Raw genomic sequence first — 24,842 nt, 5'->3', positions numbered from 1 at the left:
GCAGCTTCTTTTCTCTTCCCTGATACTTTTCTTAGCGGGGAAAACAAGTGAATGCTTAAATAATGAGCCATCTCATGGTGTTTTGAATATGTTATCCATAACAAACAGAGTTTATCAAACATTAGTAACAAACTTTACTGATGCATGAACTTCCATATGTAAGCCAATGCTTGACTACTGACAAGGTATGTGTATTTCTTACAAATCTGAATCCTGTATGTGTAGGTATCTTCAATCTCAACCATGTCCAAATAATAACAGCCTATTAAATTTGTTAAGGACAAACAGTATGCAGCCTGAAAGAGTTAACAAAGGAAACAAATAGGACCCTTGTCTGTTCTATCAGAGCTGGTAATTCCTACACCTGTAAACTCCAAGTATTCAAAGTAGAAACATTGGTTTACAGAAAATGCTCTATAAGGCTATAGCTGGAAAGAGTCCTCATATTTTCATCTTTTCCTTTTCCTTTTTTTTTTTTTCCTTTTCTTTTAGCTAGAAACAGTACGATCTCCTTAATTCAAACCACACTAATTTGGAATTCATGGTAATTCAGTCACTGTTGGAGTAAATCGAAGTTTATCTTTTGAACGTTAGGGGAGAAAAAAAAGGCTGCTAATCAGATCAACTGCCTAAGCAAAATTAGAGGTGAGATGTTTCGCCTAGACAACAGGGATCATTTGCACAAAATTGAATAGAGTTCTAATTTCAAATGATTCTTAACTATTTATTAACGAAAGTTTGGCAGGAGTTCTACTTGGCAACGTTTTATTAACCATTAGTTTGAGTGGCAGCATGGGTGTTAAAGTAACAAAATCGATTTCTGTCTGACAAATCTATAATGCAGGTGTTTTTTGCTTTGTTACAGTGGCTTTCCTTCCAATTATTCCCAATTATTGACATTTTTCTGCACAGAAACATACCTGACAGTTGAAAGAGAAGCTCGGAAGCCATCTTCACAGAGATATCCTGACTGAAGAGGTTTCTCTCTGGGGGCACTCTGCCCTCTGGCATCTTCTGTAAGGGTTCGGCTTTCTCTCGCCCGATTAAAGTGCTATAGCCAACATTCCGGCTGGGTGATACCGAGACATGCGAGTCCTGGATGTCAACCTCCATGGGTTCCTCTTTAATCTTCACCATCTGAGTTTCCTTGTAGCTTTCCGCTGCAAGCAGGTGGACGAGGAGAAACAAGAACACCACGGTTTTAAAATTCTGAACCAAATCCAGTTTCTCATCACAGAGAGAACCATGAGGATTGCGTCTGGGAGCAGGTTAGAAGAGCACCACAGCTCAGAAGAAACACAGTTTCAAAAACTACTTTGTCCAGCCCACCTGGTTTCCTGAAAAGGTTTTCTGAGCGGAAACCCAGAGAAATGAAGTGACTTGCCCAAGGCCACAGCAGCGGCAGCAGAACCAGGCCTGGGTCTCCAGATCCAGTACTCGGGTTCCGTGCCCAGGGTCCCCTGACCACTCCCCCCATGCACTCCATCCTCTCTGCCACGCTGCTTGCAGAACTAAGGAGAACATGGTGAATGCCTGTCCTTGTTTTAGAACTTCTGCAATTTCAGCAAATCAAATAAAAGCAAGCATATTAATACTACGATTGTCTCCCTCTATCTTTAAAGCTCTGCCCAATTTTTCTTCTCTCTCTTCTAGGGCATCTAAATTAATAAAGGGTAAATGGGGTCGATTCAACTGAGACATTTATACCTTGCTGGGAGCTAGTAATCCTCAAGACCACCTAGGAAGTTAATTGTAGCCCAAGGATCGACGCTGAGAAAAATAGCAATCTTACAGGTTATAATAATGGCTCAATTTACTGACTGTTGTTGCTTTAGGTGTGACTATTAGATGTTTGATCTTTAGTCCGAAACATATATTCGCCTTGTAAAGTCAGAGTGTCTTTATGTCCGTGCAGTCCTTAGAGCTAATGACAGCATCTTTGAAACAAAGTGTGCAGGCAATCAGACCATTAATTTGGGTCACTTTAAAATGAGCACACTTTCAAATCAATAAGCATTTACTAGTAACTACAGCGTACTCAGCATTCTGGGAGAAAAAAAAGAGGAGACAGATAGATAGCAAATAGTGGCCCCTCAAAATATGTCTACATCCTAATCGCGGAAAGTTGTGAATGCCACCTTATTTGGAAAAAATGTATTTGCAGATATGATTAAGTTAAAGATCTCAAGATGAGATTGTTCCAGATCATCCAGGGAGGCCCTAAATCCAGTGATAAGTGTCCTTATAGATGAAGACAAGACACAGTGGAAAAGGGCATGTGAAAACAGAGACAGTGCTTTGGACTGAAAATGTGCCCCACTCCACCCCCGAATTAATATATTGAAACCTCACCCCCAATATGAATCTGGAAGCGGGGCCTTTGCGAGGTGATTAGTCATGAGAGTGGAGCCCTCATGAATGGATAAGTGCCTTTATAAAAAAGACCCCCGAGAGCTCCCAGACAGCAAATACTTGAGCTCCTTGATTTTGGACTTCCCAGCCTCCAGATCTGTGAGAAAGAAATTTTTGTCATTTATAAGCCACCCAGTCTATGGAATTCTGTTGTGGCGCCCTGACCTTAGCAAGACGAGAAAGTGGGGTCATGTAGACACAAAAAAATGTCACTGCTGTGAGCTGGGGTGGTTAGAGAAAACTATGCTTTCCCTACAAAGCAGGAGAAAAGTGAGAGCCAAGTACATGCACAGTTTATTGAGTTGTAGGAAAGAAGACAGAAGAGCATTTCTAATTAAATGATTACAGTTAATGTAGTGTTGTCAATAAAAGCTTACATAAGAAGTGTGCTAATTGTTCTTTTTTCCTCTTGACATACTACACATGCTTTTCAGGGAAAATGACTTGTGTTTTTGTCAGCAACTAAATTGCGAGCAACTGTTATATTTAATTTAGATCCCTCCCCCCTTTCCCTATTCTTGCCAAGCTGCTGTTTCTCGGTACATCTGTGAAACTCATAAAAACCAAGTTCATCGATTCAGTCATGGCAAGGAAAAGAAAAGAAAAGAAAACATTAAGCTTTCAAAGTTACATACCTAGCTTCTCTGCCTTGACTTGTAGTCCATCTGCCTCTTTCTGGAGTGCTGACTTTACCCCCTGGCCACCCCTTAGGGATTTGGTGACCTGATGGCCACCGTGACCTCTAGCTACCTAGCTACCTCACTCATAGGTGCAGTCACAACACACGTTTCCCTCTTTGTGTTCCCTCAGAGTACTAAATATTTGGGAAACAAACAGTGGGGTCAGTGTCACAGGTAGGTAGTGATGTCTCCGAACCCTGCAAGTCATTCCAAGGCTTGAGGACAAACACAAAAACATGGCAGCAAAGGATTCACTTAATTTTTAAAAGGAACCTCAATGATATAAAGAGAAAAGCTAGAAAGTAGCTCTTTATCTTCTCCCATCCCCTTTCCCCAGCGTTGTCCCTGGGTTAAAAATCCCGTGGCTAGGTCAAACACGGACTTGAATGGTATCGGGTTTTGAAAGCTACTTGGGATAATTTCAAGTATGATTTACCAGAAGTGTTGTCTGCCCTTTCTTATGATAACTCTTGACCTTTCAAAATTGCACAAAATGCTGATTACTGATAAAAAAAAAAAAAAAACCTTTACATTTTTAATCTACCTGATAGACTCGAGACTCACAGAGAAGAGTTTTCAAACTGACATCTCAGTGGGCAGGTGAGGCATAATATAAGAAATATCTTGGTGCTTCTCGCTCTTCCATGAAATAGCATTATTGCCAAATGGTTTTGTTGTTGTTGTTGTTAAAGCAGGGTTTCTCAACCTCAGCACTGATGACATTTGGGGCCAGATACTTCTTATTTTGGGAGGCTGTGCTGTGCGTTCTAAGATGATTAGCAACATCCCTGGTTTCTACCCACTGGATACCAGTACCACCCATCCTCCAGGTGTGAGAACCACAAATAACTCCAGACGTTGTCAATATCCTCTGCGGGGAGGGGGCAAAATCACCCGAACCGAAAACCGCTGCTGTAAAGTTTTTGCAACACTTTGACGTTTAGCCCCTTCCCCCAAATTTAATCTGCACCCGAGGCAAGTAAGAAAGAAAAGCTGCTCTTAAGTTATAGCTTAGGCTCCCCCACATACTAATCCCATCTCAAGCTGGTGCCTGGACAGGCTGGCGTAGGAGGCAGGAGGCAGGCTGACTTGGGAACAGATCCCAAGTTGGCTAGAGATCCCCACCGGTGCTCTCTCTCCCCTCTGCCTAGGGCATCCCGACAAAACAATTGTTGAATTAATCATTTCACTCTTTGCTTGGACTCCCTCACCCAGAAACATGCCTACCCATCCAGGGTTTACTCATTCCCATCATCTTCCTTCTCCACGTGCATTGTAAATCCTTCTAGAATGTCTTCTTAAAATAATAGGACAAATACTAATTTTACCCCAAGTGACCTATTCTGCTATTCCAAGAAAGAAATTGGCACATGGAAAAAGAGGAAAGACAAGAGTGTTAACAGTAGGTTATATGTGGGACGTGGGTTGAAGGTGACTGTTTATTGCAATGCTCATTTGTATCTTGTAATTTTTCTATGATAAATATAGATATTTTGTCATTTACTTAAACTTTTAAAAACAAAAAAATGACAACATATGCCCATAAAAAGGTGATTATTTCCTCTTTAAGGGTGTTTAGAGAGGCACCTGGGTAAGAGTATTTAGAGAGGCGCCTGGGTGGCTCAGTTGGTTAAGCACCCGACTTGGGCTCAGGTCCCCATGTCACAGTTTGTGAGTTCGAGCCCCATGTGGGGCTCTGTGCTGACAGCTCAGAGCCTGAAGCCTGCTCGGATTCTGTGTCTCCCTCTCTCTCTCTGACCCTCCCCCCCTTGTGCTCTGTCTCTTTCTCTCTCAAAAATAAGTAAACATTAAAAAAAAAAGAGTGTTTAGAACACTGTGTATGCCTGGTAGCATAGGAGAAGTAGGTTTCAAATTAGGTAAGTCCTATTTAAACTCTGCTTGGCAGAGGGGAAAAAGCAATGACAACGCAATAATATTGTCTTTTCTGCTTTCACAAACAGTACATGTTAGTAATTACCGAACGGGATTATGTCATTCATCCATCATGTGGCTGTTTCTGCCATTTTTTAAATGTCCACTGCATACTGAGTACTATGATAGAGGCTATGTGGGATACAGAGGCAAAGAAGACACAATTCTGGCCCTCAAGCACTTTTAGTCTAAATGAATGATCAGACAAGTATAAACAGCTCTCTAATAAAAGAGGTAAAAATAAAATACAGTGTGGGAAGAGGAGTTAAGGACCACGAGGAACCACAGCACAAAGGCAGAATTGTACTCTACCTGGAGTGTTCAAGGAATGTCTGTTTTCTGGTTTGGCTGGGGGGCCAGCATGGAGAGGTGGAACTGGCACCTTGAAGAAGCCAGACTCATAGCGTAGAATATAAACATAAAAGCACCTCTGTTTCTGTCTTCCATTGTCTCTTTAAAACTGCCCTGTAGAAAGAGCTCCTCTCCTGTCCCTGGGTGAGAAAACTCAGGCCAGCCCATAACCTGGTAATTCTTAGACAATTCAAAGCCTTATGGTCCTTTGAGCAGCAAAATGGTCCTGATTCAGAATCCCGAAGGCCCAATCCCACATGTTAGTCCACAGTTCCACCTTCTGGGAAGGTGAGTCCCTGCCCTTCCCTGGAAGGGTCGACAGGTAGCCTTTTGGGAGGAAAGGATCTGCTTCTTCTCCCTTTCTTGTTGCCTTCTCCCCAGCACACTAGTGGCCCTTTCAGACCCTAGAAAAGAGCTGGAGAAGGCGGGGGAAGAAGCGGGAGACAGAGGAGGGAAAGGTCTTTGCTAGCCTGTTCTAGAATGGTTTCACCCTGTTAAGGCCAGCAGGCATTTCTCTCATGGGATTCAAGCATGGGATCTTCAGAGATCTTTTTTTTTTTTTTTTTAATGTTTATTTATTTATTTTGAGAGAGAAAGAATAAGTGGGGGAGAGGGAGAGACAGAATCCAACCCAAGCTGTCAGCACAGAGCCCCACTTGGGGCTTCATCTCACAATGGAGAGATCATGACCTGAGCCAAAATCAAGAGTCGGACACTTAACCGACCGAGCCACCCAGGCGCCCCTCTTCAGAGACCTTTAACTTCGAGGTGATCTTTCCCCTGTAGTTCCCTTTACTTGGCTGAACTCCCTCTTGTCTGGGGTCCCTTATTCCTTCCACCGACCCAGGAATCTGCCAACCACCAATCATCTAGGCAGCCCCACTGGAAGCCATATAAGACAACACCCATGCCATCCGTGCCGCAGGAAAATGGTCTACCCTGGAGCCACATTTAACACCTCCCTCTTTACTTGATCCTACAAACTGAGCAAGCTCAGACCCCACACAGCACTGCAGTGGCTCTCGGCGCTCGTGCACGCAGCCCCCAAGGCAGCTCTCCATTTCTCACCTTCTAGATTTCCCAGGCAGACGTCAGACACCAGCGTAGTAGGCTCCCCTCCTGAGGAAAACAGGACAAACGCCCCAGTGGGCGCCCCTTAAGCTGTGCTCTCTAGAGTTGGGGTGAGGCCAGTACCTCTTCCCTCATCCCCACCACCCTGCAGTGGGGGGATCACAGCACAGTTGTCTCCAAGATTCCCTCACCCCCGTCTTCAATTGCCTCTCACTTTTACACCTTCAGTTTGGCCAAGAGGTCCAAGAGGCGTGTGTGTGTGTGTGTGTGTGTGTGTGTGTGTGTGGTAAAATACACATAACATAAAATTTACCACTTTAGTCATTTTTAAGTGTACAGTTTAAGTACATTCACACTGTTGTGCAGCCATCACCAACCACCCATCTCTAGAATTTTTCACCTTCCATAATGAAGTTCTACCCATTAAACACTAACTCCCCATCCCTTCTTCCCCCCAACCTCTTGTAACCACTGTTCTATTGTCTGGCTCCAGGGTAAGAGTTTCCTTCCTTCCTCCCTTCTCTCCCTCCCCTCTCTTCCCTCCCTCTCTCTCTCTCCCCCTGCCTACCCCTCTTTCCTTCCTTCTCCCCTCCCTCTCCCCCTTCTTTCCTCCCTCCCTCCCCCTCCCTCCCTCTCTCCCTTCCCTTCCCCCTCTTTCCCTCCCTTCCTCCCTCCCTTCCTTTAAAGTTCTTCATGCTGAAACCTTGGTGCTGAAGCCAAATCCTCCCCTGAACAACCGTTTAACAAAAAGGGTCACATTATATTCCAGAGAAATAAAACCGGAGAGGTAGGTAGGGACAGCATGCAGAATCTTAGGTGGGGGCCCGGAAGCCTTAGGGAGAGGGCGCAGGGAGGAGCCAGCCTTTGGGAGGTTTGCACAGAGGAGGAGCACGATCAGATTGCACTGCAGAAGGCCAACCTGGCAGTGGCACTTGGAAGGCCTGGGAGGAAGTGGCAATGAGGGCAGTTGTTAGGAGCTTATGGTGGTAATCCAAGCAAGGAGAGGATGAGGGCCTCAACTAAAGGTCACAGGGACAGAAGAGATTCACAGGATACTCTAGAGGTTGAATGGGGAGGAGCTGGAGGCGACTGGCTAGGAGTCTGAATAAAGAATGAAGAGACCAATGTGAGAGAAATTACAAGGAAAGTTTGTACGTGGCCCGGATGAGGGGGAGGGTGATTAAAAAAATAATTCTATGATTTCTAAGCCTTGAGATTTGGAAGATGCTACCAACAGGAGTAGGAAAATAGAAAAGTTGAGTTGGGGAGAAATACGGAGGGAAACTTTCAGTTCTGTTTTGCCTAAGTACTTAACCAGGAAGTGGAGGTCAGGATGGCTGCGGGCAGAAAAGTGACAAGTGACACACAGACCAACAGTCATCTGACTCCAGAGGACTTGGGGAGATCCAAAGGAAGGTGAGTAGAGAGAAGCGGATGGGGAAGAACTGTTATCTCTACTTTTAGGAGGAGGAAGAAAGAATGAGGAAAAGAGGAGGAGAGGGGCACCTGGGTGGCTCAGTTGGTTAAGCATCTGACTTCAGGTCAGGTCATGATCTCATGGTTTGTGAGTTCGAGCCCCACAACAGGCACTGACAGGGCAGAGCCTGCTTGGGATTCTCTCTCTCTGGCCCTCCCCTTCTCCTGTGTGTTCATGTGTATACACTCTCTCTCTCTCTCTCAAAAACAAATAAACATTAAAAAAAAAAAAAAAGAGGAGGGGGAAAGGGAGTGGCCCGGCATGGTGTGTTCATGGAAACCCAGAGAGAAGGAGCGAGGCACCCGGGCACCTTCACGAGAGCCTTGAGCTTCAGGCCAGCCGCCGCATTCTTGCCCTGGGGTTCCTGCACCCTTAGATGATTCCTCCCCTTAGTTCCATCCCCTCTAAAGCCCCAGCCCCACACTCCCTGCAGCATCCCTCAGCACACCTCCACGTGCCTTCGTGCTCCTGTGATGCTGAAATATTCCAGTTGCCTGAACGTGCCATGCTGTTCCTCACCCTATTCCCTTCTAAAATGCCCCGATCACATCCTATTCAGATTTCAAAAGTACACTTGGCCTCTGAACAACTCCTCCTCCTGCAGTCGTAAGTTCACATGTAGGGGCGCCCGGGTGGCTCAGGCGGTTAAAGGTCTGACTTTGGCTCAGGTCACGATCTCGTGGTTTGTGAGTTCGAGTCCTGCGTCCAGCTCTGTGCTGACAGCTCAGAGCCTGGAGCCTGCCTCGGATTCTGTGTCTCCTTCTCTGCCTTTCCCCTGCTCATACTCTCTTTCTCTCAAAAATAAACATTTAAAAAAAAGAAAAAAAGAAAAAAAAAAGAAAATTCACATGTAACTTCTTTTTTTCTTTCTTTCTTTATTTTTAAGAGAGAGACAGAGTACGAGTAGGGAAGGGGCAGAGAGAGAGAGAGAGAGGGCGATACAGAATCCGAAGCAGGCTCCAGGATCTGAGCTGTCAGGACAGAGCTGGACGCAGGGCTCGAACCCACCAGTCGTGAGATCATGACCTGAGCCGAAGTCGGACGCTTAACCGACTGAGCCACCCAGGCGCCCCCACGTGAAACTTTTGACTCCCCCAAAACTTAACTACTAGCAGCCTGCTGTTAACTGGAAGCCTTAACGGTAACATAAATTGTTGATTAACACAGTTTTGTATGCCATACCCATCTTAAACAGTATTCTTGCAATAAAGTAAGCTAGAGAAAAGAAAATGTTAGAAAATCATAAGGAAAAGACATTTACAGCATTGTACTGTATTTATCGCAAAAATCCCTGTAGATGTGGACCCACGTGGAAGTGAGCCTGCACAATCGAGCCTGTGTAGTTCAAGGGTGACCTGTATTCAGGTGTCCCCTCTGTGAGCAGCATTCCTTTATCTTGGTCGAGCGATGCTCTCTCTCCGCTCTATCCTATCTCTAGATTGTACGGCCCCTGCAAATCCTGTAGCGCTCTGCAATGATTACTCACACGCGTGTCCCCTCTGGGCCAACCTGGCAGGGGAGAGCTAGATTCCCACTTGTCTTCCATCCCCAAGACATTGCCCCGGCCCTGGCACATTCGATGTGCTTCATGTATTATCCGTCACACGTGTCACCTGAAGCACAGCACACAGGAGGCATGCGATGCTATCCTCTGTCTCTTGACTCCTCAGTCTGCCACAGACACTCACACATGCAATGACCTCAAAAAAGTATGAAAGGATGGAACACTGGCCACGGCGCTGAAACAGACAACAAAAATGGACACAGGCGTTTCACTCTCCAGGCGGTTCACCATCACGATCCCCAGCTAGCATTTTAGAATAACAAGAAGCTTAAGGAGCAACGCCAACTATGTATGCCCTGCGGAAACAGAACACTTTCGAGAGGGCTATCCCTGTCAATTAGGTAAGTTAAAAATCTTTCATCTCCAACTTGCCATCCGCAAAGATACGGGGTTCTTGTTGGTCATAAACACACCGTCCGGGTATGAAACCTGATCCCCATAGACGGTGGTTTTATTATTAACACCCTGTGAACAACAGTGCAGGTCAAAAGGACCAGGTGAAGTGACATGAACAACTGGGAACAAGAAGTGAGATCACATGGTAACGTCCCATCGCGGGGCCTGGCACCACTGGCATCTGATAAAGGCGGCCTCTTTCTGCCTTTGCTTTCTCTTGCTTGACTTTGCCCTTGCCAAAATCAAAATGGGATGGAGAGCTGGGTTGGGTTTCCTGGGTTGCTCGGGGAAGGACCAAGCCCCAGGCCTGCTCGAGCAGCGGTGAGGGTGGAGGCAGAAATGGAAATGTTATTCCACAGAAGTCTGACACTATCTGTCGGACTCTTTCTCCTCAGAGAGAAGCAATGTGGGAGTGAGGCCAGCCTCAGCCCGGCGGCCATTCCCTCACCCTAAGACTGGGGCTGGGTCTCCAGCGAAATGGAGATAAACTTAGCTCCATTCTTCGTATGGATATTAAGAACCCGAGTCTTAGATGCTGAATGCTATTCTTCCTTTCCTCTTTCTTAGCCCACCCCGTCCTTCTGAAGTAGCCATCACTCGGAACACAAGCACATGCATCCTGACACAATTTGCTGCTCTTTAGGGGACTGGATTGGTATACGCTTCTCCCTGGGAAGTTTTATATTAAGTTTCGTTTTTCTCTACGGTGTGGTCCTTGGCTCATTTCCACCACGCATAGAGTACGGTGGGCCTCAACAGAAAAGCTCCCCATTCCTGCTCTGAGTAACGAAATCCAAGGCTGAGGCTTTTCCATGGATGCTGCCACACCCCAGAGAGAGGGAACACAGGCTCTCTCTCACATCAGCTTCCTACTCTCCCTGTGGGCACACAGCTCATCTGCTCCTGGGGAAAATGAGAGGAAATGCTCTCCATGAAAGAATACCGTGATGCAGCAGATTTCTCTCTAGTTCTAGCAATATACGAGGACCTTCAAAAACAATATTTCCCAACAGAGGAGCCCTACATGACTTATAGTACACACACACACACAGTTTTTGATTCCCAAAACAATTTCAAAGAAATTTTATCAAAGATATTTTATCAGAATTGGCCTTTGGAATTGGCTCACCAAAACGATAAATCACCTAGTGTTTCTCCTCTGTATCAGTGCTGTACATGGCCATCCAGGAAGGAGAGTACACAGACATCTGATGATTTGGCTATGCACACTAGAATTCACAGTTCACTAGACAGAGGTAAGCAGGGGGTCAACTTAGAACCAAGTTTTTAAAAACATAAAATGAGGGAGGCAACCGGATGGCTTAGTTGGTTAAGCGTCCGACTTCGGCTCAGGTCATGATCTCATGGTTTGTGAGTTTGAGCCCGGCATCGGGCTCTGTGCTGAGAGCTCAGAGCCTGAGCCTACTCTGGATTCTGTGTCTCCCTCTCTCTGCCCTTCCACTGCTCACGCTCTGTCTCTCTCTCAAAAGTAAACCAACATTAGAAGAAATGAAAATTAAACAAAAATAAAAACATACAATGAGGTACACCAGGTGTTCCATCTGAGTCTGCAAGAACAAATATGTCCTAAAAAATGGAACTTGAACTTTAAAGGCTGAAGAGTTAGTGAGACCTGGAAGTTCTCTTTCAGGGGTCCAAGAAACCTTATTTTCTATTAAAGCAAAGTACTTGATGCTTTATCCTTCAGTCGACTTTTAAACTTGTCTTCACATCCTCTATACCAGCAAGCAATGCAACAGGTCCTTGCCTGGGATATCTCAGCTGGGCATTTACTGGTGTTTTCAGAGTGGCCACAAAACTGGGACCACCATCGTAGCACAAATTTTAGACTCTATTCTGAGTATGATGTTACCTAGTGTTAGCTGACACAGGAGGCTCACGTGATGAAAAGGAGGTCCTTTGGACGTGCAGAAGACGATCACAAGTCAGAACACGTCCATCACACTAAACAAATTCTGCATTCAATTTCACTTGTGTCCAATGACAATCAAGCATTAAAACGCTTTGGTCACCGGGGGCTCTTCTCCAACCAGCAGATGATGTAGGGCGGCTCAGTCATTATCTTTTGACCCCCAAGTGTCCTGGTGTTAATGTAAAACCTCTCCCAATCATCTTGTTTTCTTTTTATTTGATGATTTCACTAGAAATTAGCTAAAGAGGTGCATTTAAACTGTATGTCTGCCATTTGGTAACATTCCAAATGATCTCATTTTTTAAAAATTAACCTATTTTTCATCTAATGTCCAGCATATACTCGCCTGTCTCCCATTAAAAAAGAAAGAAAGAAAGAAAAAAGAAAGAAAGGAGAGAAAAAGGGTCAATTAAAGTATCTGATCCAACGTTAAATCTATTTAACATTATTATCCTTTGCCATTTAATAAATCTAAGCCCTGTCCACCTCATCTGCTGTGATTAATTGGCCTTTATATATCCTCAATGAACATGAATGCTAGTTGGGGGGTGGGAGGGGATGAATGCATAGGTTTTAAGCACAATCCCTGAAAGATTCAGTTAAATTCTTGCTGACATAAAAATAACCAAAAAGCAGGGCTCCTGGGTGGCCCAGTCAGTCAAGGGCCTGACTCTTGATTCCAGCTCAGGTCATGATCTCAAGGTTTGTGAGTTGGAACCCCGCATCAGGCTCTGTGCTGACAGTGGGAAGCCTGCTTGGGATTCTCTCTCTCCCTCCCTCTCTGCCCCTCCCCTGCCTGTCCATTCACTTTCTCTCTCTCTCAAAAAATAAATAAACTTAAAAAAAAAATAACCAAAAAGTGAGGTCCATCTCTGCTAGGTGATCGGTTGACCACTGCTTTATGCACAAAGAGGAGGGAGAAGGGCAGAGAGAGTCCCTAATACTCAGAGAGAGGAAGGAACACATGAAGAGTTTTATTTCAGTAACTGAGTTTTACTAAACTTTAAGTATTTTCCATTAAAAGATGATAACAGGGTATGAGTATATGCAGACAAGTTTAAAATGTTTTCCTTGGGTGGTGCTAAATATTACTGAATCACGTCCCAAGTTATCTCTGTTGAGAAGTCCTGACTATTTCTGTTCCATTGGTTGATGCTTCCAGCAGCCAGGGAAGGGCTGGTAAACATGATGCAGAGCAGAACATCACATAACAACAGAGGTAGAACCCAGGTAATAACTAACTAGAGTGAGATATGGGCAGCTATAGATGGGGTGGAAAAAGAATGTAGGACCCATGCAGGAGAGGGCACTGTGTTATTTCCCTTTGTGTCCCTAGTACCTAAAGCAGGGCTTAGAAAATAATAGGAGCTCAATGTTGAATAAATGAGTAAGTGAAAGAAAACAAAATAATAAGAAAGAATAATACATAATACATATAATACAAAACAAAAAAATAAGAAAGACAAAAGACCATAAAGAAAAAATGGAAAGACTAAGACCTCAAGAATAGAGTTCATTTAAACCCCTAAGACATCTTTACATACTTGTGCCAGGAACCAAATCCTTCATAGCCAATGATAAATGAGGCTTTGCTTTTGATAGGGCACCGTCCCTAGTACTATGCTTGTGGAGATTCTTGAACCATGGGTGGGACCATGTGATGGTGGAAAATGGTCCCTCTGGGCTCTTAATTCCCCATAATTCTTGGAGACATGAGTGCCTGGGTATCCTCACAATGTATTCTGGCTGTGTTTCAACCTTCTTTTCCAAATGTTTTTTTAAACCAAAGTTACTTATAAGTAGCAATAAATGACTCATTTTAATTTCCTTTCCTCTCTCTGTTCCTATGTCCTCTCCAGTGCAGGTGCTGAAGAGCACCAAAACAGCCAACCGGCGGCAGGAGGAGGAAGGGGAGGGAACCCCTAAACTGTGAATGAGGCCCCAATACTTAACCATTCACTGTTTGTTTGTTTGTTTGTTTCTTGACCACTCACTGTTACACACAGGATGAACACTGTAGCTCTGGGTGTCTCCCAGAAAGCTGAAAAAGAGTTGGATAGGAAGAGCTTTCTAACATAAACAATGTGTTAGGAGAAAATATTTTCAACAGCATTAAAATGGGATAAACAGGGCACAAAGGCTTTAGCACAAAGAACCGAAGGAGACCACCATCTGTCTCCATTAAATTATCCTCTCACTCCCCAGTTTTCTTTATTTTTCCACAGCTCTTTCAAACGAAGTGAAGAGAAAAAGATATTTTCCACATATTATCCAGTATGTGAGCTAATACATAAGCACTGATGAATTCTAAGTGACGACTACCACCAATATTCAACTGCACAGTGAGGCATGCTGATTCCACTCTCAAAATAAGTCCCACAAATCACTGCAACTTCACCTTTCATTCTCATTAATCCTTTGCCTCTGCTGAGAGCCTCTCTCCCTCTCGACCAGAGGGGCCATTAAGTGTACTTTTGGCTACATGTATGTGGACCACAGGACTCCTCCAGTATGGTATCTCCATGAATACCCCCACCCCCAAACACTAGGAAGAATTTCTACTAGCAACAATAGGGAGGTGTGTGTATATGTTTAGGTGGGTTTAGGGGGATAAGGACGATAGTAGTAGGAAGTAAAGAAGTGAGTTCGTAAATCATTCTTTAAACAATGACCCTCACCGCCTGATTTTGGACCTAGGGTCACAAGTATATTCTATCACTTCTCCCCCATTTCTCCAGCTGTGGAGATAAGTGATCCAAGCATATGGCAAGTCACAGGAAACCAGGAAATGTGCTTGAATCCAGCTGCTATCCCATATTTAGAAAATAGGAAGTAAATCAACTCACAGCACCAACTCAGGATGGTTTAGATTTGGGAAAAATAGATACATGGGTTCAGTAAATAGAATTATGAGGAGAGGAGACCAAGATCCCTTCGGAAAGAATGTCACTGGTCCTCATATTTGGATAAAGCAAAAATGCCACTTTTTAATCCTTTGTCTTCACATAAGAATAATAGAGGCCATTAGGGAGAAATAGAAACAAAGCAAGCCTAAAGTGAGTAGAAGGAAGGAAATAATAAAGATTAGAGGAGAAATAAATGAAATAGAAACTAAAAACAAAACAAAACAATAGAATAATGAGACCAGGAGCTGGTTCTTTGAAAAGATAAGCAAAATTGACAAACTTTTAGCCAGACTCACCAAGAAAGAAAGAAGACTCACATGAAATCAGAAATGAAGGAGAAATAGTAAATGACACCACAGAAATACAAAGGATATAAGAGAATATTAGGAAAAATCATATGCCAACAAATTAGATAACCTAGAAGAAATGGATAAATTCCTAGAAACATACAACCTTCTAAAACGGGTTCAGGAAGAAATAGAAAATTTGAAAAGACCAATTACTACCAATGAAACTAAATCAGTAATCAAAAAACTTCCAACAAACCGAAGTCCAGGATAAGATGGCTTCACAGGTGAATTCTATCAAACATTTAAATAAGAGTTAATACCTACTGATCTCAAACTATTCCAAAATACAGAAGAGGAAGGAAAGCTACCAAATTCTTTCTACAAGACCATCATTTACCTAAAGACACTACAAAAATATAACTATAAGCTAATACCTTTGATGAACATAGATGCAAAAATCTTCAAAAAGCATCAGCAAACCAAATCCAACAAAACATTCAAAAAACCCTTTACCATGATCAAGTGGAATTTATTTCAAGGATGCAAGTGTGGTTCAATATTTGCAAAGTAATCAACACGATATATCACATTAACAAGAGAAAGGATAAACACCATATGATCATCTCAATAGATACAGAAAAGCATTTGACAAAGTACAACACCTACTCGTGATAAAAGCTCTAAACAAAGCAGGTTTAGAGGGAGCATATCTCAACATAATAAAGGTCATATATAAAAAAAAAACACAGCTAACATTATACTACTCAATGGTGAAAAACTGAGAACTTTTCCTCTAAGATCAGCAATAAGACTGAGATATCCACTCTCACCACTTTTATTCAACATAGTATTAGAAGTCCTAGTCACAGCAATCAGACAAGAAAAAGAAAAGAAGACATAGAAATCAGTAAGGAAGAGGTAGAACTTTCACTATTTGCAGATGACATGACACTATAAATAGCAAACTCTAAAGACTCCACCTAAAAACTACTAGAACTGATAAATGAATTCAGTAAGGTCACAAGATACAAAATTAACATACAGAAATCCATTGTATTTTTATACACTAATAATGAAGTAGCAGAAAGAGAAATTAAGAAAACAATCATATTTACAACTGCACTGAAAATAATAAAATACCTAGGAATAAACACAATCAAGAAGGTGAAAGACCTGTACTCCAAAAACTATAAAACATTCATGAAATTAAAGATGACAGAAACAAATGGAAACATGGTCCACGCTCATGGATTAGAAGAAGCAATATTATTAAAATGCCCATACTACCCAAAGCAATCTACAGATTTAAGGCAATCCTTATCAAAATACCAACACTACTTTTCGCAGACTAGAACAAATAATACTAAGATTTGTATGGGACCATAAAAGACCCTGAATAGACCAAGCAATACTGAGACAGAGGAACAAAGCTGAAAGTATCACAATCCCAGATTTTAAGTTATACTACAAAGCTGTAGTAATCAAAACAGTATGGTAGTGGCACAAAAAATACACACATCAATCAATAGAACAGAATAGAAAGCCCCCAAATCAACCCATGCTTGTATGGTCAATTACTCTACAACAAAGGAGGCAAGAATATGTAATGGGAAAAAGACAGTCTCTTCAATAAATGGTGTTGAGAAAACTGGACAGCTACACGCAAAAGAATGACACTGAATCACTTTCTTACAGCATACACAAAATTAAACTTGAAATGGATTAAAGACCTAAATATGAGACATGAAACCATAAAACTCCTAGAAGAAGACATAGGAGTAATTTCTCTAACATTGGCCATAGAAACATTTTTCTAGATATGTCTGCTCAAGTAAGGGAAACAAAAGCAAAAGTAAACTATTTGGACTATACCGAAATAAAATGCTTTTGCACAAGCAAGGAAAACCTCAACAAAACGAAAAGGCAATCTACTGAGTGGGAGAAGATATTTGCAAATAATATACCCAATAAGGAGTTAATAACTGAAATACGTAAAGAACTTATATAACTCAACACCTTCAAAATTAATAATCCAGTTAAAACTGGGCAGAAGACATGAATATTTTTCCAAAGAAGACATACAGACAGCCAATAGACACATGAAAAGATGCTCAACATCACCCATCATCAGTGAAATGCAAGTCAAAACCACCATGAGATAGCACCTTCAGTCAAAATGGCTAATATCAACAAGAAACAACAGATTTTGGAGAGGATTTGGAAAAAAGGAACCCTCTTACACAGTTGGTAGGAATGCAGACACTGGTGCAGACACTGCAAAAGAGCCCGGAGTTTCCTGAAAAAATTAAAAACAGAATTACCATATGATCCAGTAATTCTACCACTGGATATTTACTCAAAGAAAATAAAAACACTAATTCAAAAATATATATGCACCTCTATGTTACTTACAATAGCTCAGATATGGAAGCAACCCAAGTGTCTGTCTATAGATGAAGGGATAAAAAAGATGTGGTTTATATTTATGCAACAGAATATTACTCAGCCATAAAAAGGACGGAGATCTTGTCATTTCTAACAGCATGAATAGACCCAGGGGTATTATGCTAAGTGAAGTAAGTCAGTAAGAAAAAGACAAATACCATATGATTTTACTCATATGTGGAACTTAAGAAACAAACGAATAAACAAAGAAAAAAAGAGACAAACAAAAAACCAGACTCTTAAATACAGAGAACAAACTGATGCTTGCCAGAGGTGTGGTGGATGGGGGTATGAGTGAAATAGATTAAAAAGATTAAGAGTACACTTATCTTGATGAGCACTGAGTCATCTATATTATTGCTGAATCATCATTTTGTATACCTAAAATTAACATAACACTGTGTATTAAAAAATTTTTAATTTAGAACTTTATTTATTTATTTATTTATTTATTTATTTATTCATTTTTTTTTCTTTTAAGAGGAACAGAGGCACCTGGGTGGCTCAGTCAGTTAAGCATCTGACTCTTGATTTAGGCTCAGGTCATGATCTCATGGTTCCTGAGTTCGAACCCTGCATCGGGCCCCAAGCTGACAGCATGGAGCCCACTTGGGGTTCTCTCTCTCCCTCTTTCTGATCATGTTCTCTTTCTCTCTCAAAAATAAATAAATAAAACTTAAAAAAAGAAGAAGAATAGAAGCCATAAGGGAGAACAGTTTGCTTCATTACTTTCCCATTCTTGGTCTAATATGGACACTCCCCTACCCAACAGAAACATGTCCCATTGCTCTCAGGTTGTGGCTATCTTCTGGAGCTTATGCACTGAATGACCCAGGCACTATCACCCGCTTGAGCCCCTGCTCAGTGGGTGATGGGCCACTGAGCAGCGGACAGGCTACTTGACAGTGGAGAAAGGATTTCCTTCTTCAGAGGTAGATCTGTGATACCTGTTTGTACCCAGATGAGCACAGAACCCATTGGGGTTTAATTATACACGTGAATAAGTTAAAGGTGAAAGGTTAATAAGGCGATGAGGAGAAAAACCCCTGTGGAATGAGAATGTTTTAGATCTCTCGTTGAGGGAAATAGTGGCCATGCTCTTCCTCACAAGACTATAACTGTGGTAACATATAGCCAAAAAGGCCAAGACCTTTTTGAGGACCATGAAAACTAGGGCGGTAGAGAAGATCCTAATGCAGTGATAGGGCACGCAGCTTCTACCGGGCAGGGAAATCTGTCCTCTGTGTGAAAAATGGAATAGAATGTTTGGTTACTCAAATATTTGCGTCCACGCCGCAATTGGATCCCTCCAAAAATGAAGCTCCTTCTTTGAGCTGTCACCATTGAATAGAACTTATTAGTGGCCTCTCTTTGCCACGGTTCGCGTTATACCTGCAGTCATTTACACCAGAACACAGAAAACAACACAGGAACGAGGAGGGCACACTATTCCAGCTGCAAACACATTTTCTAGGTGGCATTCTTCATTCTTTTGCTCAGTATTATGAAAGGAAGACCTGGAACCCCTCCACACTTCATCCTACCCTGCCTGCACTCCACCCCACCCCCACCCGCCATCCTACAGCCCTACCCTCACCCCTTACAGCTGTGATCAAACCCTTGCCTCCCCCAGTTCAGCCAAACAGAAAAGGAATCTATAATGAAGGTGGAGCCTATAAAATTCCTTTCAGAGTTCTTGCCTGGCTTCTGGAAACGCACGCCAATACAAATTTTCGTGGCTATATTAATATATGCAGCTATGCAACAGGGAAATGATAATAAAACAAAAGCCCTTTTGAGTCCAGTCCTTCTGAGTCCCAGGCCTCAGTGTGGGAGGCGGAGGAAGCTGGGTCAAGAAAGCAAAAGGGTGAGCAGAGGGGTGAGGGCTCTAAGGGGAAAAGGAGTTCCCAGAGGCTCTGGCCCTGGGGGTGTGAACCGGAAAAGCTCCTGCATTAAGGCGGGGAGCAGAGCAGCAACAGCCATTCAGGTGTGTCCCTCCAAGACCTGTAAGCTGTGTGTGAAATTACAAAATGAATAGAAGGGTGCATACTGGTCAAAGAATGAGGGTAACGCCAGTTAACGGTGGGACAATCTGTTCGAAGCAAGTTCTTTCTTCTTGCTGAGAAAAGGATGGTGCTTCCAGAACTGCACATGGCAAGTTGCTACTCTGTCTGCCTGAACAGTCAGGTAAATAACACCACTGTACCTCCACTGAGTTTAACAAGACCTAGACCTTCAAGAAAATGATTCTCTTTGGTATATAAACATGCCACATTTTTTATCTTATTAAAGTGATCTATTCCCTGTTTGTATAAGACATAGTTTTCACACTCCAAATACCTTCAATTCTCACTGAGTTTTCAAGTACTAAAAAAAGAGTCTAATTCCTTATTTAAGATTTAACTCCTGGGGTGCCTGGGTGGCTTAGTTGGTTAAGTCTCCGACTCTTGATTTTGGTTCAGGTCATGATCTCACAGTTTGTGAGTTCAAGCCCCACATCAGGCTCTGCGTTGATAACATGGAGCCTTCTTGGGATTCTGTCTCTCCCTTTCTCTGTCCCTCCCCTGCTTACACTCTCTCTCTCAAAATAAATAAACTTAAAAAAAAAAAGATAGAACTCCCCCAGTTATGGGTTTTTTGTGTACGTGTGTGTACATACATATATACGTATACAGATACATATATGTATACATATGCATATACATGCATATCCCAAGAGTTGCTTAGGATATATATGGCATGAGGACAGCGATCTAGCCATTAGTTGTAAGCCGCATTACTAGTCACATTCATTGTAAGTCATTTCAGAAGCTGACATACAAATACCCTTTGCCATCAGCTGAATCATAGAATGCTATGGCAAATGCAGAAATCAGACAGGCCAACTGCACTAGGGAGGTCTGTGTTAAATAAATTAGCTTTCATAGGCTTTATATCTGAAAATTAAATGCTGTGCTCACATAAGCAAGGGCAGGCTTTCATTTTAATACTAAACTATTCTGCATTTTCACTTAATTTTTGGAATTACAGAAAACATGACGGTACTCACAAGCAACAAAAGAAAAAACAGTGAACCTGGACTATATCAAAATTAAAGCCTTTTGAGCTACAAATAATGCCATTAAGAAAATGGAAAGACAGTCAGCAGAATGGGAGAACATATTTGCCAATCAGGTATCTGATCAGGGGCTTAGATCCAGAATTGCTAAGGAATTTTTACAACTCAAGACTAAAAAGACAAATAACTCAAAAAGCAGGAAAAGGACTTGAATAGACATTTCTCCAAAGAAGATACACAAAATGGCCAATAAGCACGTGAAAATATCCCCAGCTCTTAAGTCCTCGGGAAACGCAAATCAAAACCACGGTGGAATACTAGTGCATACCCAGTATGACAGCTATAATAAAAAAGACAGGTAATAATAGGTTTTGGCAAAGATGTGGAAAAATTAGAACTCTCATACATTGCTGAATGTCAAAAGGTGCAGCTGCTTTGGCAAATGGTTTGACAGTTCCTCAAAGTGTTGCATATGGAGTTACCATTGGATTCAGCAGTCCACTCCTAGGTATACGCCCAAGAGAAACTAAATATGAGTCCAAAAAAAACTTGGACATAAGCGATTACAGCAGCCAAAAGTTGGGCAACAACCCAAACTTTCATCAATAGATGACTCGATAAACAAAATGTGGTATTATATCTATTTTATGCCACATAGAAAATTAATATTAATTATTGATGTATTTATTCCAATAATATTTAATGGAATATTATTCAGCCATAAAAAGGAATAAAGTACTATAGATGAGCAACAAAGAAGAACCTTAAAAACATTATGCTAAGTGAGAGAAGTCAGTTACAAAAGACCGTATATTGTATGTTTTCATTCATATGAAATGTACAGAATAGGCAAATCTATAAAGACAAAGAGCAGATGTCTAGGGTTGGCGGTGGTAGGGGGATGGTTGAGGACTGATTGCTAATGGATAGTTCTTTTCAAGGTGATGAAAACGTTCTATAACTAACTGTGGTGACAGATGCAAAACTCTGTGACTATACTAAAAACCATTCAACTGCACAAAAGCCAACATTGACCAAGAATAATCATGAAAATTAACAACAAAGAACACTGAGAAAAGCAGTATTAATCTGAGGCTCACAACCAACACTATCTTGATTTATTAAGTACATGTGTCCTTCTACAGAAAGGTTCCCAGATACCATTATTTCATAAGTTAAAAAGAACCTCTACTGAAGATGCTCTTTTTAAAAATAAGATGTACATTAAATAGAGCTTTGCTCCCTGTCAGCCTTAACGTAGGCATGTTACTCAGATGGACAAAATTTATTTCTCTCATTGACCATTTCCTCGGCACAGGGTTTCTCAAAACTTAGCTGTCAGGTTCACTTGGAGGGCTTGCAAAAACACAGAGAGCTGGGCCTCCAACCTCAGAGTCTGAACAAGGTCCAGAGTAGAGTTCAAGAATTTGTATTTCGAACATTTCCCTATCCTCCCCCACCCATGCTGATTCTGCCAGTCTGGGGACCACTCGTTGAGAAGCAATGCCACAGCACATACAGAGTTGAGGCTGGCTAGGCAGAGTCCTGGCTGGGCGGGTCTTCCCCAAGAGTCTACCAGAAAAGAAAGGTAAAAGTCATCCAAAGGCCAAAACGCATTTACATTCAATATTTAAATAACAGCAATTACCATAATCTGCTCCTCAAACTTTTGTGGTTCACACATATTGTTTATCTTCCAGGTTTCATGCCACCCCCATTCTTGCCCACCCAAGACGCATTTCTGGGGATTCTTCTCCCTCACAGCCATCCTATAAGACCGCAGCCATGTCTGCCCAACGTGACCTTATCCCTAGTGACAGAAGTTTCCACTGGTGGATTCCACTTGGAGCTGGGGCAATCAGCTGGAATTTGGAATTGGGACTAAGAAATTTCTGTCTGGCTCCTCTTTTGAATAAAAGGCAAACTCAGAAAGCTGCAAGAAATTGCCATTTTCCACCATGTGAACTGGGTAATCGAAAAAGCCCATCTGCATTGCACAGAGAAGCAGGGATGAGGTAGAGAATGAGAGCTTTCTGGTTTCCACATGGTCCTCCAGACTCCGGCTTCAGTGAGGGACACGCCTTTCTGCATCCCTCCCCTGGGGTTCCATAAGTTTACCCCAAACCTGCATCTTCTGTTAAACTCCCCTGGCTTGCCTAAACCGGCCGAAGAGGATTTATTATGTACAACCAAAAAGGCCTTAATTAAAACTGTTAATAAAGTCAATTTGGGGGTCTCTTTCCTCTCTGTTTCAGTTCACCCCAGAGATTAAACTCATCTTAAACTTCATCGCACCCAAGTTCACCTGCTTCTAAATATTTCATAGCTATGGGACACCTGGCTTCCTCAGTTGGTAGCATGCAACTCTTGATCTTGGGGTCGTGAGTTCGAGTCCCATGCTGGGGATAGAGACTACTTTAAAAAATTATAATAAATAAATAAATAAATAAATAAGAAAATAAATTAATATTTCATAGCTGAAGCCCTATCTTACTCAGGAGATTCCCTGAATCCTACACCATTATGTATTTCAAATCTAGGGCCTGCTTGGATTTCTCTAGAAAGGCAATTATAATTTATTGTTCTCTCTAAGACTAGACTGGGATAAATAAATATAAATCAGAAATGAATATAAATCAATTCAGTTTCTTTCCTTGAGCAAAGAAATAAGAAAACCTATAGATGTGTTTCAAATTAAGGTCTAATATTAGGTTGTATTTACCATGGTAGGCAAATTTAAGTGTTTAGTTTATCATTAATGTTTCTGAAATAACTTCGACTTTTATTTTTGTGGAATTCATATTTTTGAGATTGCATTCTTAACCCGCTACTTCTAGGTTCATCTACAAATATGTTACATTTGATGTATTTATTCCCTCGCAAGCATGCGGCTCCCCAAAAGGAGAAGGGGCATTTCTTTATCTCTGTGTGTCCAGCTACTTCTCTCACTGCACAACAGAGACAAAACAGATAAAGTTTTGTGTTGCCTTCAACACTGCATCTCATCTGCAGCAACACATCTGTTCCATAAGTTTGTGAGGTCACTAGACGTTGCAAAACCAGGGTTTAATAGTGACAGGATTCTCTTTGTCTAATGTTACACATCGTCTGTATTGAACTTAGGATTTTGGCCTCCTTAAATCAAGACTTCTGGGAATTATCTTTGGCAACTATGCGTTTTAGCAAAAACATCTGATTGTTTTGGCTGCCTTGTGTCACATAACAACAGGTAGTCACAGACATCCAGCAGTTTCCTTAGAGTGGGTTGCTTTCTTTATGGTAATCAATTTACTTGGCCCAGCTGTCAGGCACTTGACTTCCCAATTAACAACTGGAAGCAGAACTTGAGCTGCAGGAAGGAAGAAAACTCAGATTTTCCCAAACACACAGTTAATGAAAAATTTAGCCTAGCCTCTACCTCATCTGTGTTTTTCCCATAAAAAGTAAATGTCAATTTGGAAAACAATATACCTACAGACATTTCTCCACACAGGAAAGTTTCACATGATATTTCACTAGGCCCTGTGCCCAACATCCATCATTGAGGAGTCAACATAAATTAATTTAAAACTGGAAATGAGGCAGCCAAAATTGTTGACCAGTTTCCTTGTATTAATTCAGTGAAAAGACTAAGAGTGCCTGCACTACAAATCACAGCTTCTAATCTCAAGGGAATAAGCAACAAAGAAGAAAATCCTTTTATTCCACATCTTCTCAAATCTGGAAGAAGGAAAAAAAAATGTATACTAATGCATGGGGCATACTTTTCTCACCCAACTCTTCCTGGCCGAAAGGATTTTTCTCCATGCCACAGAAGACTATAAATGAAAATCAGCAAGGCAGGAAGCAATAGGGACTCCTGTTCATGAGAATGCCTGCAGAAGGGCTTTGTGGGTATCAACCCAGGTGGACCTAATGCAGCCTTGACTAACCTGCATGTGTGCAAGGACATCCATGTATGGACAAGAGCAAGACCTCTTGTCCATAGAGGGATGGGAACTATCGTGGGAAAGGGGATTTGAAGACACCAACAAGTCCTTTACTTGGATGTCTTTGAGTGTATGAATCCTGAAATTGCTAAAATTACATCTTGAGGAGACAGAGCATAGGAAGTTTTTCCCTAACATCCTTCCAAAAGCACTGCTTCATCCATGATTAGAAACTCTAATATCCACTTTAAACCCAATAAAGAGTGAGTCCTCTTTACCCTGTGGCTTAGGAATGGAAGAAGCTTGTTTTTAAGTTACATGTCTTGTTTTAGGACTAACTTGGAAACTTCTTCACAGTTTACCTGATCATAATCTGCTAGAGGGTAGATGTGTGGAGT

The 24,842-nt window shown here is 42.0% G+C and overlaps 1 protein-coding gene across 5 annotated transcripts in view; it reads right to left on the bottom strand.

The window, feature by feature from the left end:
* The window catches only part of ZNF827 (zinc finger protein 827), a 171,999-nt gene that overhangs the window by 80,304 nt on the left and 66,853 nt on the right, over positions 1-24,842 (bottom strand). For all 5 annotated transcript variants that reach the window (XM_007091762.3, XM_007091763.3, XM_007091764.3 and 2 more), the window contains exon 6: positions 921-1,160. In XM_007091762.3, coding sequence (XP_007091824.1) covers positions 921-1,160 — 240 coding nt within the window. The remainder of the gene's footprint in view (positions 1-920; positions 1,161-24,842) is intronic.

This window comes from Panthera tigris, chromosome B1 (genome assembly GCF_018350195.1).
Source record: "Panthera tigris isolate Pti1 chromosome B1, P.tigris_Pti1_mat1.1, whole genome shotgun sequence".
NCBI lineage: Eukaryota > Metazoa > Chordata > Mammalia > Carnivora > Felidae > Panthera > Panthera tigris.
Note: the sequence above shows the minus strand (reverse complement) of the source record. Positions and strands in the feature narration are given on the sequence as shown.